This window comes from Heptranchias perlo, chromosome 43 (assembly GCF_035084215.1).
Source record: "Heptranchias perlo isolate sHepPer1 chromosome 43, sHepPer1.hap1, whole genome shotgun sequence".
In the NCBI taxonomy this organism is placed as follows: domain Eukaryota; kingdom Metazoa; phylum Chordata; class Chondrichthyes; order Hexanchiformes; family Hexanchidae; genus Heptranchias; species Heptranchias perlo.
Genome location: NC_090367.1, coordinates 4,468,960 through 4,482,196, shown reverse-complemented (window position 1 = coordinate 4,482,196; position 13,237 = coordinate 4,468,960). Strand labels below are relative to the sequence as shown.

The window sequence follows — 13,237 nt, the reverse complement described above, 5'->3', positions numbered from 1 at the left end:
GTGTCAAACTTATTATATTATAAGGTTTATTTTCCTTCCCGTTCCCCACTGAGAGAGACTGGTGACGATAAAAAGCAGGTAAACATATAGCAAGCTCACGAGGTCCACCGTTTTAATGGAAGCGCTAAATTATTTACAGAATAATTCCTTAACAAGTGTGCTCGTGAGCTGATATCACGCAGGGTAATCTCTGTTTACTGCCTCCGGCCGTATGGGAGATTCATGAGCTGTCGTAGGGCTGGGTTTAATTTTTTTTTAAAATTCATTCTCGGGATGTGGGCATCGCTGGCAAGGCCGGGTATTTATTGCCCATCCCTAATTGCCCCTTGAGGAGGTGGTGGTGAGCCGCCTTCTTGAACCGCTGCAGTCCGTGTGGTGACGGTTCTCCCACAGTGCTGTTAGGAAGGGAGTTCCAGGATTTTGACCCAGCGACGATGAAGGAACGGCCGATATATTTCCAAGTCGGGATGGTGTGTGACTTGGAGGGGAATGTGCAGGTGGTGTTGTTCCCATGTACCTGCTGCTCTTGTCCTTTTAGGTGGTAGAGGTCACGGGTTTGGGAGGTGCTGTCGAAGAAGCCTTGGCGAGTTGCTGCAGTGCATCCTGTGGATGGTACACACTGCAGCCACGCTGTGCCGGTGGTGAAGGGAGTGAATGTTTAAGGTGGTGGATGGGCTGTTGATCGAGCGGACTGCTTTGTTAAAGGAGGTGGATAACCTGGGGTTATTCCTTTTCAATTCAAGGTACTCCAGCTTTGAGTGCGTGGAGAAGTCGATATATTCTGAAAAACTGCGTGTAGGGTGTGCACATCCTGTCCACAAGCCTTACTTCCTGTCGTCACGCCTTGGTGTCATGATTTATCATTGTAAATTGCTATGTCAACATTTCCCATTGAGTTTTGCTATGTAAACTGTCACGGTGTGTGTGTGCTCACGCAGGGAAATTGAGTGAAGCAGGATGAGATCTGCCTGTGATACCCCTGCCCGGTTGAATATCCCACGGACTGCTCCCTGTCCAAGCTCACATGAGGATGGTCAGTCGAGTTCAGTTCCTGGTATCGAACCGTACCCCAGAGAGAGTCGAGGGGGGGGTGCGTAAATTAATTCTTTTTTCAAGAAGAAGCAGGGTTTAGTTTTGCGAACTGAACGTGCTTGTCTGTATTGGGTTTGTTCAATACCTTCAGCAGAGGACGAGTCCAAGAGGCGGAAGGTGACACTCGAAGCAGAGGATCTGTACCAGAGGGGAACGGCTTGGATCAGCAGCCGCAAGGAAAGCAAGAAAAAGGAGTGAGTGTCCCCCTCTTAAAGTGATCGTTGGGATAACCCCGATGGCTCGGCAGGTGAATGCACCACCACACGGGCCAGGAAGGAACTCGGGTTTGATCCCCTGCGCCCCCACCCCCCCCTCCCCGGATTAGCAGCTCTGAGCCAGTGGGCGGGAGGATCCCTGGGTTGGGGAGGGAGGTGGAGGCCAGGGAAACCAGCCAAGGTTCCCGCTCCTGATCGCTGTCCCGTGCCCCCGGCCCCCCATGTCCCACCACCCCACCCCTCCCCTTACTCTCGCTGGAAAGCGAGTGCCTGCGGAAGTCGGGCTCCGCTGCGCTGCAACCCACAGTCGAATAGCCCGCCAGCTGTGAAGAAGCGGAGGGCGGGCGCTGGCCGCAGAACCCCAGTTTTCCACCCCCCCCCCCCCCCCCCCCCCCCAGTGGAAATTCAGCACCTGGATTACTGGGGAAACAACAACTGGAGGTGTAAGCTCTGAGCTCTGCACGGGTGCTGAACCGACCGTTCGATGGAGAACTCATGGACCAGCCGCCCTCTGCGCCCGTCCACGCACAGGGCCTGTTGCTGTACACACTCTGGTCTGCCTCACTCTTGACACCGCTCGCGTCATACCCCACCCCGTGTCGTGACACGGTACCGAGGGAGTGCTGCACTGTCTGAGGTGCCGTCTTTCGGATCAGACCGAGTTAAGCCGAGGCCCCGTCCGCCCTGTCAGGTGGATGTTAAAGATCCCACGGCCACTATTGGTAGAAGAGCAGGGTACATCTCACTGATACTTAGTGACTGGCAGGACGAGAGACGGGCAGCCGCTCTCCCACTCGCACGTGTAGTCAGTAAGAAAGAAGAAGGAAGAACTTTCATTTATATAGCGCCTTTCACAACCTCAGGACGTCTCAAAGCGCCTTACAGCCAATGAAGTACTTTTGAAGTGTAGTCACTGTTGTGATGGAGGGACAGTAAGAGCTGTGTGTGTGCGATTCTCCTGTCACAGAGGCTACAAGCTGCTGATTAAAGCTGCCGATCTGGGAAACAGCAAAGCCACCGAGTCAGTGGGATACTCGCTGCTGCTGGGAGACCACCTCCCACAGAACATTACCGCAGCCAGAGAACTGTTTGAGATTCTAGCGGAAGAGGGGCTGCCAAAATCACAGACTGTAAGTAACGGGAGTTCACTCTGTTCTGTGTATCTTATAACCTGTCCGTCTCTCTCTCTCTCTCTCTCTCTCTCTCTCTCTCTCATCCTCTCAGTTTCTCTCCCTCTCTCATCCTCTCTCTATTTCTCATCTCACTCTCTGTCTGTCTGTTTCTCTCCCCTCTCTCTTTGTCTGTCTGTCTGTCTCTCTCTCTCTTCTGCCGCCCCTCTCTTTCCATCTTTGTCTCTCTCCATCTCACTCTCTCTCCATCTCACTCTCTCTGCCACTCTCTGTCCCCTCCCTGCCTATCTATCACACTCCCTCCTCCTCTCTCCTCCCTCTGTCTGTCTCCCTCTTCCCCCACCCTGTCTGTCCGTCTCTCTCTCTATCCCCTCCCGTCTCTCCGTGTCTCTTCCCCTTTCCCTCTCTGTCTCTGTCTGTCTGTCTGTCTATTGGGCTGCAGGTGATATTTTCACACCAGTAATCTCTGTCTTCCTCCTAGTTTTTAGGATTCCTGTATGCAACAGGGCTGAACGTAAACTCCAGCCAGGCTAAGGTGGGTGTGAGCTTATTAAACCAGCATTAATCCCACGGTTACTGAGAATCAGAGACCCTGGGAGCTCGACACGTCACCCACACTGAGGTCACCCGCACGTCTCACCACAGGCACCCTGCTCGTGAATCACACGGCAGGTCAAATTCAACAAAATACCACGTTTCTACCGGTCTTTCTCATCTCCTATAACTTTCTATAGTGCCAGCTTAGCTCGGTCGACCTCTGAGTCAGGAGGTCGTGGCTTCGAGCCCCGTTCCAGAGACTTGAGCCCATAATCCAGGCCGACACTCCCAGTGCAGTACTGAGGGAGCGCTGCACAGTCGGAGGGGCCGTCTTTCGGATGAAACGTTAAACCGAGGCCCCGTCTGCCCCTCTCAGGTGGGCGTAAAAGATCCCACGGCCACTATTGGAAGAAGAGCAGGGGGGAGACCTCCCCGGTGTCCTGGCCTATATTTCTCCCTCGACCAATATCACTAGAACAGATGGTTATGTATCTCATTGCTGTTTGTGGGATCTTGCTGTGTGCAAATTGGCTGCCGTGTTTTCTACATAACAACAGTGACTGCACTTCAAAAGTAACTTGCTGTGTGTAAAGTGCTTTGGGGCGTTTTAGCTGTGATGAGGCACTGTATAAAGGCAATGTTACATACAGTCGTTACGAGCTCCTTGTTCCCTGGGGTAAAAGGTTTGCTTTGCGACAGGCTGTGTTTCTCCATTCTCGGTCTTGTTGCCTGGAGCACTGTGAAGCTTTATTCCGCAGCGCTGAGACAAACCATCATTTGGCCCTTTACTGTCCCCTCTCTCCTGAGGAAGTGGAGCTGCTGTCCCTCTAACAACACCCCCCCCCCCCACAACTGATTAACGTCCACGGCTTACAGCGGGGCAGTGAGTGCCGGCAGGCTGCTTGACTGTGAGGGGCATCACGCCACCACGTCTTGACAGCGGCAAACTTTCCAGCCGGGGGGGGGGGGGGGTCACTAGACAGCGATCGGCAGTGGGAGCCCCGCAAACACAGCAGGTTCAGTAACGTCGTTCAGGGGACCCCCTACCCACTCTGGGCCGACAGAAGGGACTCCAGCCCCTGGTTGAGCCTTCACGCCCTCTGAGGTGGCCCAGCGCCCCGCCCTGTTGTAAAACGGTCCCCGCGCAGGTCCCGCTGCCACCTCGGGGCGACCGGGGCGGGCAATAAATGCCAGCGTCGCCCCACCGCCCCGGGAACAGATCAAGACGAGAACAGTAGCGCGCGGCCTACTGCTGCCCTGACTGAGAGGAGGTAATACAGCACGATCCGGACATCCCCGCTGAGGCATTAACCCACTGAGCTGACCTTTAATTCCTACCTCGGTTCACCCCATGTCTCTCTGTGTCCCAGGCACTGGTGTACTACACGTTCGGGGCTCTTGGAGGGAACCTGATGGCGCACATGGCCTTGGTGAGTGTTGAGCAGGTTTTGTGTTTATTTTGCATACTCTCCTTTCCCAGAAGGGTATCGAGCGAAAGATGCACCTGTACAGGCAGGGCGTTCATTGTGAAAATCTCGTCGCACCCAATGAATCGCACAGCGCAGCAGGAGGCCATTCGGCCCATCGTGCCTGTGCTGGCTCTTTGAAAGAGCCCATTCCCCTGCTCTTTCCCCCTGTAGCCCTGTAATTTTTTCCCCTTCAAGTATTTATCCAATTCCCTTTGGAAAGTTATTATTGAATCTGCTTCCACCACCCTTTCAGGCAGCGCGTTCCAGATCATCACAACTCGCTGCGTTAAAAATAATCGCACCCATTGGCCCAGAATAGCGAGAGAGACCAGACCGATCTCTTTTCCCGCCCCCCACCCGGGGGAGTAGGGATTGGTGACAACGGATTTTACTAGATTTCTCTTTTTAAACCAGAATTGGAGGGGAAAAAAAAAGAGACCTTAAAGTTGGAACGGCCCAGGCAGGTTACAGACGCACCTTGTGTGCAATAAGTGGGGGCAAACACCGGGAGGGGTAGGGAATGGGGAGGGGGGGGGGTGTGGGTTATTATCCAAATCTTCGAATTGCCCCTCCCAGGTGCTTAATTTCTTTGCGGCTATGCCTCTCGCACGTGATCGGAGCACGGTTGTGAGCCGAGGAAGGGGCTCGCTCTTGTTTGTGGGGGGGGGGGGGGAACAGCCTTTGTGAAGCGAGTAACTGAACCCCTCCCGTTTCCAGGGATACCGCTACTGGTCAGGGATCGGAGTGACGCAGAGCTGCGAGGCTGCTCTGACCCATTACCGAGTGGTCGCCAATCACGGTAAGTGAAGGGGGCCCCAGCGGCTGCTCTCCTGGGGACTGGGTCACCGACTGGTTCCAGCACCAAGTCCCGTTCACCCATTACAACCCCCCCCCCCCCCCCGATCCTTCCATGGCCCTCGCCCCCCCTCCCTATCTCTGTAACCTCCTCCAACCCTACAACCCTCCGAGATCTCTGCGCTCCTCCAACTCTGGCCTCTTGCCCATCCCCCACTTCCTTCGCTCCACCATTGGCGGCCGTGCCTTCAGCTGCCTGGGCCCTGAGCTCTGGAATTCCCTCCCTAAACCTCTCCCTCTCTCTTTTAAGATGCTCCTTAAAACCTACCTCTTTGACCAAGCTTTTGGTCACCTTATGTGGCTCATTGTCAGATTGTGTCTCATTACGCTCCTGTGAAGCACCTTGGGTCGTTTTACTATAAAGGCGCTATATAAATGCAAGGTGTTGTTGTTGTAACTTCACATCAGATAATCACGGGCCAGGCCAATGGCTTGAGTTTGTTATGGAAAAATGGCTGAAGCTGCAATACATGATCTGTTCCTCCTCTCCAGTCCCGAACACTCACATCGAGTCCCCTAACTGTCGCTATCCCACCCCTCTCGTCCCACTAACTCCCCCGCTATCACTCCCCTCTCGTCCCACTAACTCCCCCGCTATCACTCCCCTCTCGTCCCACTAACTCCCCCGCTATCACTCCCCTCTCATCCCACTAACTCCCCCGCTATCACTCCCCTCTCATCCCACTAACTCCCCCGCTATCACTCCCCTCTCATCCCACTAACTCCCCCGCTATCACTCCCCTCTCGTCCCACTAACTCCCCCGCTATCACTCCCCTCTCGTCCCACTAACTCCCCCGCTATCACTCCCCTCTCATCCCACGAACTCCCCCGCTATCCCACCCCTCTCATCCCACTAACTCCCCCGCTATCACTCCCCTCTCATCCCACTAACTCCCCGCTATCACTCCCCTCTCATCCCACTAACTCCCCCGCTATCACTCCCCTCTCGTCCACTAACTCCCCCGCTATCCCACCCCTCTCATCCCACTAACTCCCCCGCTATCACTCCCCTCTCATCCCACTAACTCCCCCGCTATCACTCCCCTCTCATCCCACTAACTCCCCCGCTATCACTCCCCTCTCATCCCACTAACTCCCCGCTATCACTCCCCTCTCATCCCACTAACTCCCCCGCTATCACTCCCCTCTCGTCCCACTAACTCCCCCGCTATCACTCCCCTCTCATCCCACTAACTCCCCCGCTATCACTCCCCTCTCGTCCCACTAACTCCCCCGCTATCACTCCCCTCTCATCCCACTAACTCCCCCGCTATCACTCCCCTTTCGTCCCACTAACTCCCCCGCTATCACTCCCCTCTCGTCCCACTAACTCCCCCGCTATCACTCCCCTCTCGTCCCACTAACTCCCCCGCTATCACTCCCCTTTCGTCCCACTAACTCCCCCGCTATCACTCCCCTCTCATCCCACTAACTCCCCGCTATCACTCCCCTCTCATCCCACTAACTCCCCCGCTATCACTCCCCTCTCATCCCACTAACTCCCCCGCTATCACTCCCCTCTCATCCCACTAACTCCCCCGCTATCACTCCCCTCTCATCCCACTAACTCCCCCGCTATCACTCCCCTCTCATCCCACCAACTCCCCCGCTATCACTCCCCTCTCGCCCTCCCCTTAACTCTCCCGCTATCCCACCCCTTTCGCCCCCCCCCAAGCCTGCCATCATCCCCAACTCTGCCATCGTCTCCTCCCTTTCCCCCCCAACTCTGTCATCGCCCCTTATCCCTCCTCACCCCTCGTCCCCTGAATCCCCCCTCGTCCCCCCTCCCAACTCTGCCATTGTCCCCTTTAGTCCCCTAATTCTCCTAATATCCCCTCTCACTCCCCCCCCCCCCCCCCCAACACTCCCATTATCCCCTCTTTCCCCCCCCCCCCCCACTAACTCTCCCATTATCTCCCCCCACCCCCGGTGCGCTTGCTGTCTGCATTGAATCTCTTCAATCACCAGGAGATGTGACCGTCCCTTTTCCCCCCACCCCCCCCCCACAGTGGCCAATGACATCTCTCAGACCGGAGGGCTGACACTCCAGAAGATCCGACTCTTGGACGAGGCGGAGAATCCGGGCTCCAGTAATGGAATGTTGGACGATGATCTAATCCAGTATTACCAGTTCCTGGCGGAGAAAGGGGACGTCCAGGCCCAGGTACGCCAGGGCCTCGCTGGGGGTGGGACCAGGGGGTGGGACCAGTGTGGTCCAATAGGAACCGTGGAGTAGCCGTGTTTTAGCCGCGTGCAGTAATTTCAGTAGAAAAATCCTCGCACACGACACAGGTAAATATTAACACGTGGATATTTATTCAATGAACGCCTATCACCATTCAGTTTAAGTAAAGCAGCCACAACGATCAATAAAGCCTTGCACACTCTGCTCGCCCTCTTACTATTCTACCAACGAATGCACAAAGAAGGTTTTCGTTCCCATGCACAGACCATGTGAATATGAGCATTGAGATCACAGGCCCAGCAACAGCCCCTAGAACTCATTTTTTCATTTACTAATCGGAAATGTAGTTATCCACATCTGGATCCCCACCGGGCCACATCTGGATCCCCACCGGGCCACATCTGGATCCCCACCGGGCCACATCTGGATCCCCACCGGGCCACATCTGGATCCCCACCGGGCCACATCTGCCTAACGTATTGGACAACGCTGGGTTAGACTGGGGCCGTATCTAATTGTCTCTCCTTGGCAAGCCTGGACCATCAGCGGCAAGTACTCTCGTAACAAGACGCCCCGCGCGCGGCGTTCTGCTCATCACCTCTATCCTCGGGGAGCGGGCGGCGGGGGCCGAGCGGCTCGCTTCAGAGGGGCGCGATCGCACCAGCAGGTAGAGCGGGACGGGAGTCGGCGCGGAGCGCCAGGCGGTTACGCCGTGCCTCCAGCTCCTCCCCGGCACGGTCCAGCGCCCCGACCTGTCGGAGCGTCTCGTCGCCCCGTTTAAACAGCTGCACCTTTCCTTTACAGGTGGGGCTCGGGCAGTTACACCTCCAAGGAGGGAGAGGAGTGGTGCAGAATCACCAGGTACGGGGGGCGTGGGGTGGGGCGTGTATACTCGGGAAGTAATCCGTGATTTAGGACCCTTCTCTGACGCCAGAGTAAATGCAGATACATATCCTGAACCCCCGATCTCACTGGATTCGATATGTCTTAAAATCTATCTCTATAATATAATGCCCTTTCTGCCTACAAAACCTTTGTGTCACACTCTCGTGTCTGCTGTTTCCCTTTCTATAAATTCCCCGATCCGCGTTTATAATGGAATCTGCCTATGTAAATGTCACGTTGTAGTTACACCCTCCCACGCAGTGGTGGTGCTGTAGCACCTCAGGTTTTGCGTCTCTTCGCCCCTCAGCTTGTTCTCCGTGCCCCGGTCCAATTACCTCCCACCGCCCTCTGACCCCACTTTCACCTCCGCTTGACCTCGACTCCCTGCGAATCATCGCACGATAGTGAAGGGTTTTTTAACAAAACAAACAGGATGGACTGAATCCTTTTGCATTGTAAAACATGAATGTAAGACAGTCACTAATAAACCCAACGGGGAATTCAGGAGAAACTTCTTTACCCAGAGAGTGGTGAGAATGTGGAACTCGCTCCCACAAGGAGTAGTTGAGGCGAATAGGAGGCTCGTGTGGAGCATAAACGCCGGCATAGACCAGTTGGGCCGAATGGCCTGTTTCTGTGCTGTGTATTCTATGTAATCTCCCCTCCCCCTCGCCACCAGAGTTCACGACTAGGCTCTTTCCAGCGAGAGTCACCGGCCAGCGACCGGGAGCGGGAACCCTGCCTGATGTCCCCAAACCCAGGGTCAACGAGGCCAATCGTAGGGGTTCGGCTCAGTACCGTCCCCGAGCGGAAAGCAGGGGAGGGGGGAGAGTATCGGTATTGCGAGCTTTCCGTCACGCATCCCGGGCGCCCGCTGTGGACGTTGGCGCCACGGTTGGACTTCTCGTTAATGCCGCCTTCCCCCTTTCTTTCAGAGAGCGTTTAATTACTTCACGCAGGCTGCCAACGCGGGGAGTTCACACGCCATGGCGTTGCTGGGAAAGGTAAGAAGCCCTCAGACGCGCTCTCTCCCGAAAGCGTCGCAGGCAGCGAGCCGACGCTCTTTCCGAGAGGGCGGGATGGGAAAGGGACGAGCTCCCACACACTCTGCCCGTGGAGCCCGGCCGCGGGTGGGCCCGCACTTATAACAGCACAGGAGGAGGCCATTCGGCCCATCGTGCCTGCGCCGGCTCTTTTGGAAGAGCTGTCCAATTAGCCCCACTCCCACCTCCTGCTCGTTCCCCATTAGCCCTGCAAATTTTTTTTTCCTTTTCAAGTATTTATCCAATCCCCTTTTGAAAGTTATTATTGAATTTGCTTCCACCGCCCTTTCAGGCAGTGAATTCCAGATCAGAACAACTCGCTGCGTAAAACAAATTCTCCTCATCTCCCCCTCTGGTTCTTTTGCCAATTATCTTAAATCTGTGTCCTCTGGTTACCGACCCTCCTGCCAGTGGAAACAGTTTCTCCTTATTTACTCTTGTCAAAACCCCTCATGATTTTGAACACCTCGATTAAATCTCCCCCTTAACCTTCTCTGCTCTAAGGAGAACAATCCCAGCTTCTCCAGTCTCTCCACGTAACTGAAGTCCCTCATCCCTGGTACCATTCTGGTAAATCTCCTTTGCACCTTCCTTTTCCTCCGATTCTTGCTCTTCCTCCCCTGATAGCCCCCCCCCATCCCTGACCCCCTTCAGCGGCTGTTTGGGTTCCATCGGAGCCCTGCCCTCGCCCAGTGCCCACCCGCATGAGCCTATCACCAGGGGCCACTGGATGGCTGTCACGAGCAGGAGTGAGCTGGCGAGTCCTTCTTCCTGGTCGGCAGTGCTGGAGCCCCCCCCCTGACCCCCGCTGGGATCAGCCAGTTCAGCGCGGACCAGGAATCAGAACTCAGTACGTTCCAGGTCTCCCAACTGGGAGCGCTGAAATATTCCACGGAAAGGCCTCCAGTTACCCCAGCTGTTTCGTGCAAGCCCACACTGGGCGCCGGCTGGCTATTCGACTGTGAAGGGCCTCGCAGCCCAGCCCCAATCCCAGCCTCGCCCGACATGCATCGCCTGGAGCCCAAGGTGGTGCGATGGAAATGATCTAAGGGTGCAGGGCCGCACGGGGAGGGCACAGATACCCCCCCTCTGCCCCCCACCCCCCCTCCCCGAGCCATCGCGGGGAAGGGGTGGGGAAGAGAGCGGAGCTTCACCTCGTCCCCGGGTCTCTCTCTCTCTCTCTCTTTCTCTTGTCGTCGGCAGCGCTGTCTCTAACCGGCTGTGCTGTGTTCCATTGCAGATGTATTCCGAAGGGAGCGAAACACTGACCAGGAGCAACGAGACAGCCATGCAGTATTTCAAAAAGGCAGCCGACATGGTGGGTCTGCGTTGCTGAATGACGGGGTCTCTGCTAAAAACCGTGGCTCTGTCCCCCACTTAGTGGTTTCGCCGGGTTTAAACAAAGGAGCTGGACCTGGGTCTCCAGCATTAACCTGGAGAGAGCAGCTCAGTCGAGCAGGCGATGGGCTGAGTACCGGGTACTTTGCCCGTGTAACTGTTCTTGGTACAGGGTGAGTGTTTGTGGCAGTGGGGAAGGGGTGGTCTCACAGCCCAGCTCCCATCCTGCGTCCTTGCACTTGCTGTTGTTGGCAGCGGCCACTGGATGGCGATCAGGGGCCCTGGTGAGTGCGCTCAGCATTACCAGCACCCCCTACTGGTGCCCAGCCCGGCTAATTCAGCCCAGACCAGGACTTGACCAACTCTGTATCTAACCCACGCTGTACCTGCCCTGGGAGTGTTTGATGGGACAGTGTAGAGGGAGCTTTACTCTGTATCTAACCCGTGCTGTACCTGCCCTGGGAGTGTTTGATGGGACAGTGTAGAGGGAGCTTTACTCTGTATCTAACCCACGCTGTACCTGCCCTGGGAGTGTTTGATGGGACAGTGTAGAGGGAGCTTTACTCTGTATCTAACCCGTGCTGTACCTGCCCTGGGAGTGTTTGATGGGACAGTGTAGAGGGAGCTTTACTCTGTATCTAACCCACGCTGTACCTGCCCTGGGAGTGTTTGACAGGACAGTGTAGAGGGAGCTTTACTCTGTATCTAACCCGTGCTGTACCTGCCCTGGGAGTGTTTGACAGGACAGTGTAGAGGGAGCTTTACTCTGTATCTAACCCACGCTGTACCTGCCCTGGGAGTGTTTGATGGGACAGTGTAGAGGGAGCTTTACTCTGTATCTAACCCGTGCTGTACCTGCCCCGGGAGTGTTTGATGGGACAGTGTAGAGGGAGCTTTACTCTGTATCTAACCCGTGCTGTACCTGCCCCGGGAGTGTTTGATGGGACAGTGTAGAGGGAGCTTTACTCTGTATCTAACCCGTGCTGTACCTGCCCCGGGAGTGTTTGATGGGACAGTGTAGAGGGAGCTTTACTCTGTATCTAACCCGTGCTGTACCTGCCCCGGGAGTGTTTGATGGGACAGTGTAGAGGGAGCTTTACTCTGTATCTAACCCTGTACCTGCCCTGGGAGTGTTTGACGGGACAGTGTAGAGGGAGCTTTACTCTGTATCTAACCCTGTACCTGCCCTGGGAGTGTTTGACAGGACAGTGTAGAGGGAGCTTTACTCTGTATCTAACCCGTGCTGTACCTGCCCCGGGAGTGTTTGACGGGACAGTGTAGAGGGAGCTTTACTCTGTATCTAACCCTGTACCTGCCCTGGGAGTGTTTGATGGGACAGTGTAGAGGGAGCTTTACTCTGTATCTAACCCTGTACCTGCCCTGGGAGTGTTTGATGGGACAGTGTAGAGGGAGCTTTACTCTGTATCTAACCCTGTACCTGCCCTGGGAGTGTTTGATGGGACAGTGTAGAGGGAGCTTTACTCTGTATCTAACCCCCTGTACCTGCCCTGGGAGTGTTTGATGGGACAGTGTAGAGGGAGCTTTACTCTGTATCTAACCCTGTACCTGCCCTGGGAGTGTTTGATGGGACAGTGTAGAGGGAGCTTTACTCTGTATCTAACCCTGTACCTGCCCCGGGAGTGTTTGATGGGACAGTGTAGAGGGAGCTTTACTCTGTATCTAACCCATGCTGTGCTTCACTGTCTTGTTTTTCCTGTTTAGGGAAACCCGGTGGGTCAGAGTGGACTGGGAATGGCCTATCTGTACGGCCGAGGAGTGACTGTGGTGAGGAGAATATCCTTTCTCTTGCTGACTCTGTGTTTTCTCCGTTATTTACGGATGCTGGACCTTCTGGGGACGGGGGAGCAGTCCAGGATCCGACGATGGGAGAGAAATGAGAAGCCCCAATATTAATTCCCACCCACCTCTCTTTCTCCCCCCCCCCCCCCCCCCCACATCCACCCACCGCCTGTAAGTGTTTTGTGGTGATTTTCCCCCTCGCTCCCATATCAGTCCTGAGTCCCGGGAACGAAAGTACCTGCATTTATATAGCGCCTTTCACAACCTCAGGACCTCCCAAAGCACTTTACAGCCAATGAAGTACTTTTGTAGTCTGGTCACAGTTGTAATGTAGGGAAATGACGGTCAGTTTGTACACAGCAAGATCGAATCATAGAACTTTACAGCACAGAAGGAGGCCATTTGGTCCATTGCCTTTGTGCCAGCTCTTTGAAAGAGCTATCCAGTTGGTCCCACTCCCATGCTCTTTCCCCAAAGCCCCGCAAATTTTTCCTTTTCAATATTTATCCAGTTCCCACGAACGGTGTGAGAGAGGAATAACCAGTTAATCTGTTTTTAGTGATGTTGGTTGAGGGAGGAATGTTGGCCCAGTGCACTGGGGAGAACTCCCCCTGCTCTTCTTCCAATAGTGGGGGGCGTGGGATCTTTAACATCCACCCGAGAGGGGCAGACGGGGCCTCGGTTTAA

General features: G+C 55.1%; 1 protein-coding gene across 1 annotated transcript in view; it reads left to right on the top strand.

The window, feature by feature from the left end:
- Positions 1 to 13,237, top strand: part of LOC137306439 (protein sel-1 homolog 1-like) — a 29,838-nt gene that overhangs the window by 8,264 nt on the left and 8,337 nt on the right. Inside the window, 10 exon segments of the mRNA XM_067975647.1 lie at positions 1,184 to 1,286; positions 2,275 to 2,437; positions 2,919 to 2,972; positions 4,345 to 4,404; positions 5,161 to 5,242; positions 7,309 to 7,463; positions 8,289 to 8,345; positions 9,305 to 9,373; positions 10,653 to 10,730; positions 12,473 to 12,535. Coding sequence (XP_067831748.1) covers positions 1,184 to 1,286; positions 2,275 to 2,437; positions 2,919 to 2,972; positions 4,345 to 4,404; positions 5,161 to 5,242; positions 7,309 to 7,463; positions 8,289 to 8,345; positions 9,305 to 9,373; positions 10,653 to 10,730; positions 12,473 to 12,535 — 884 coding nt within the window.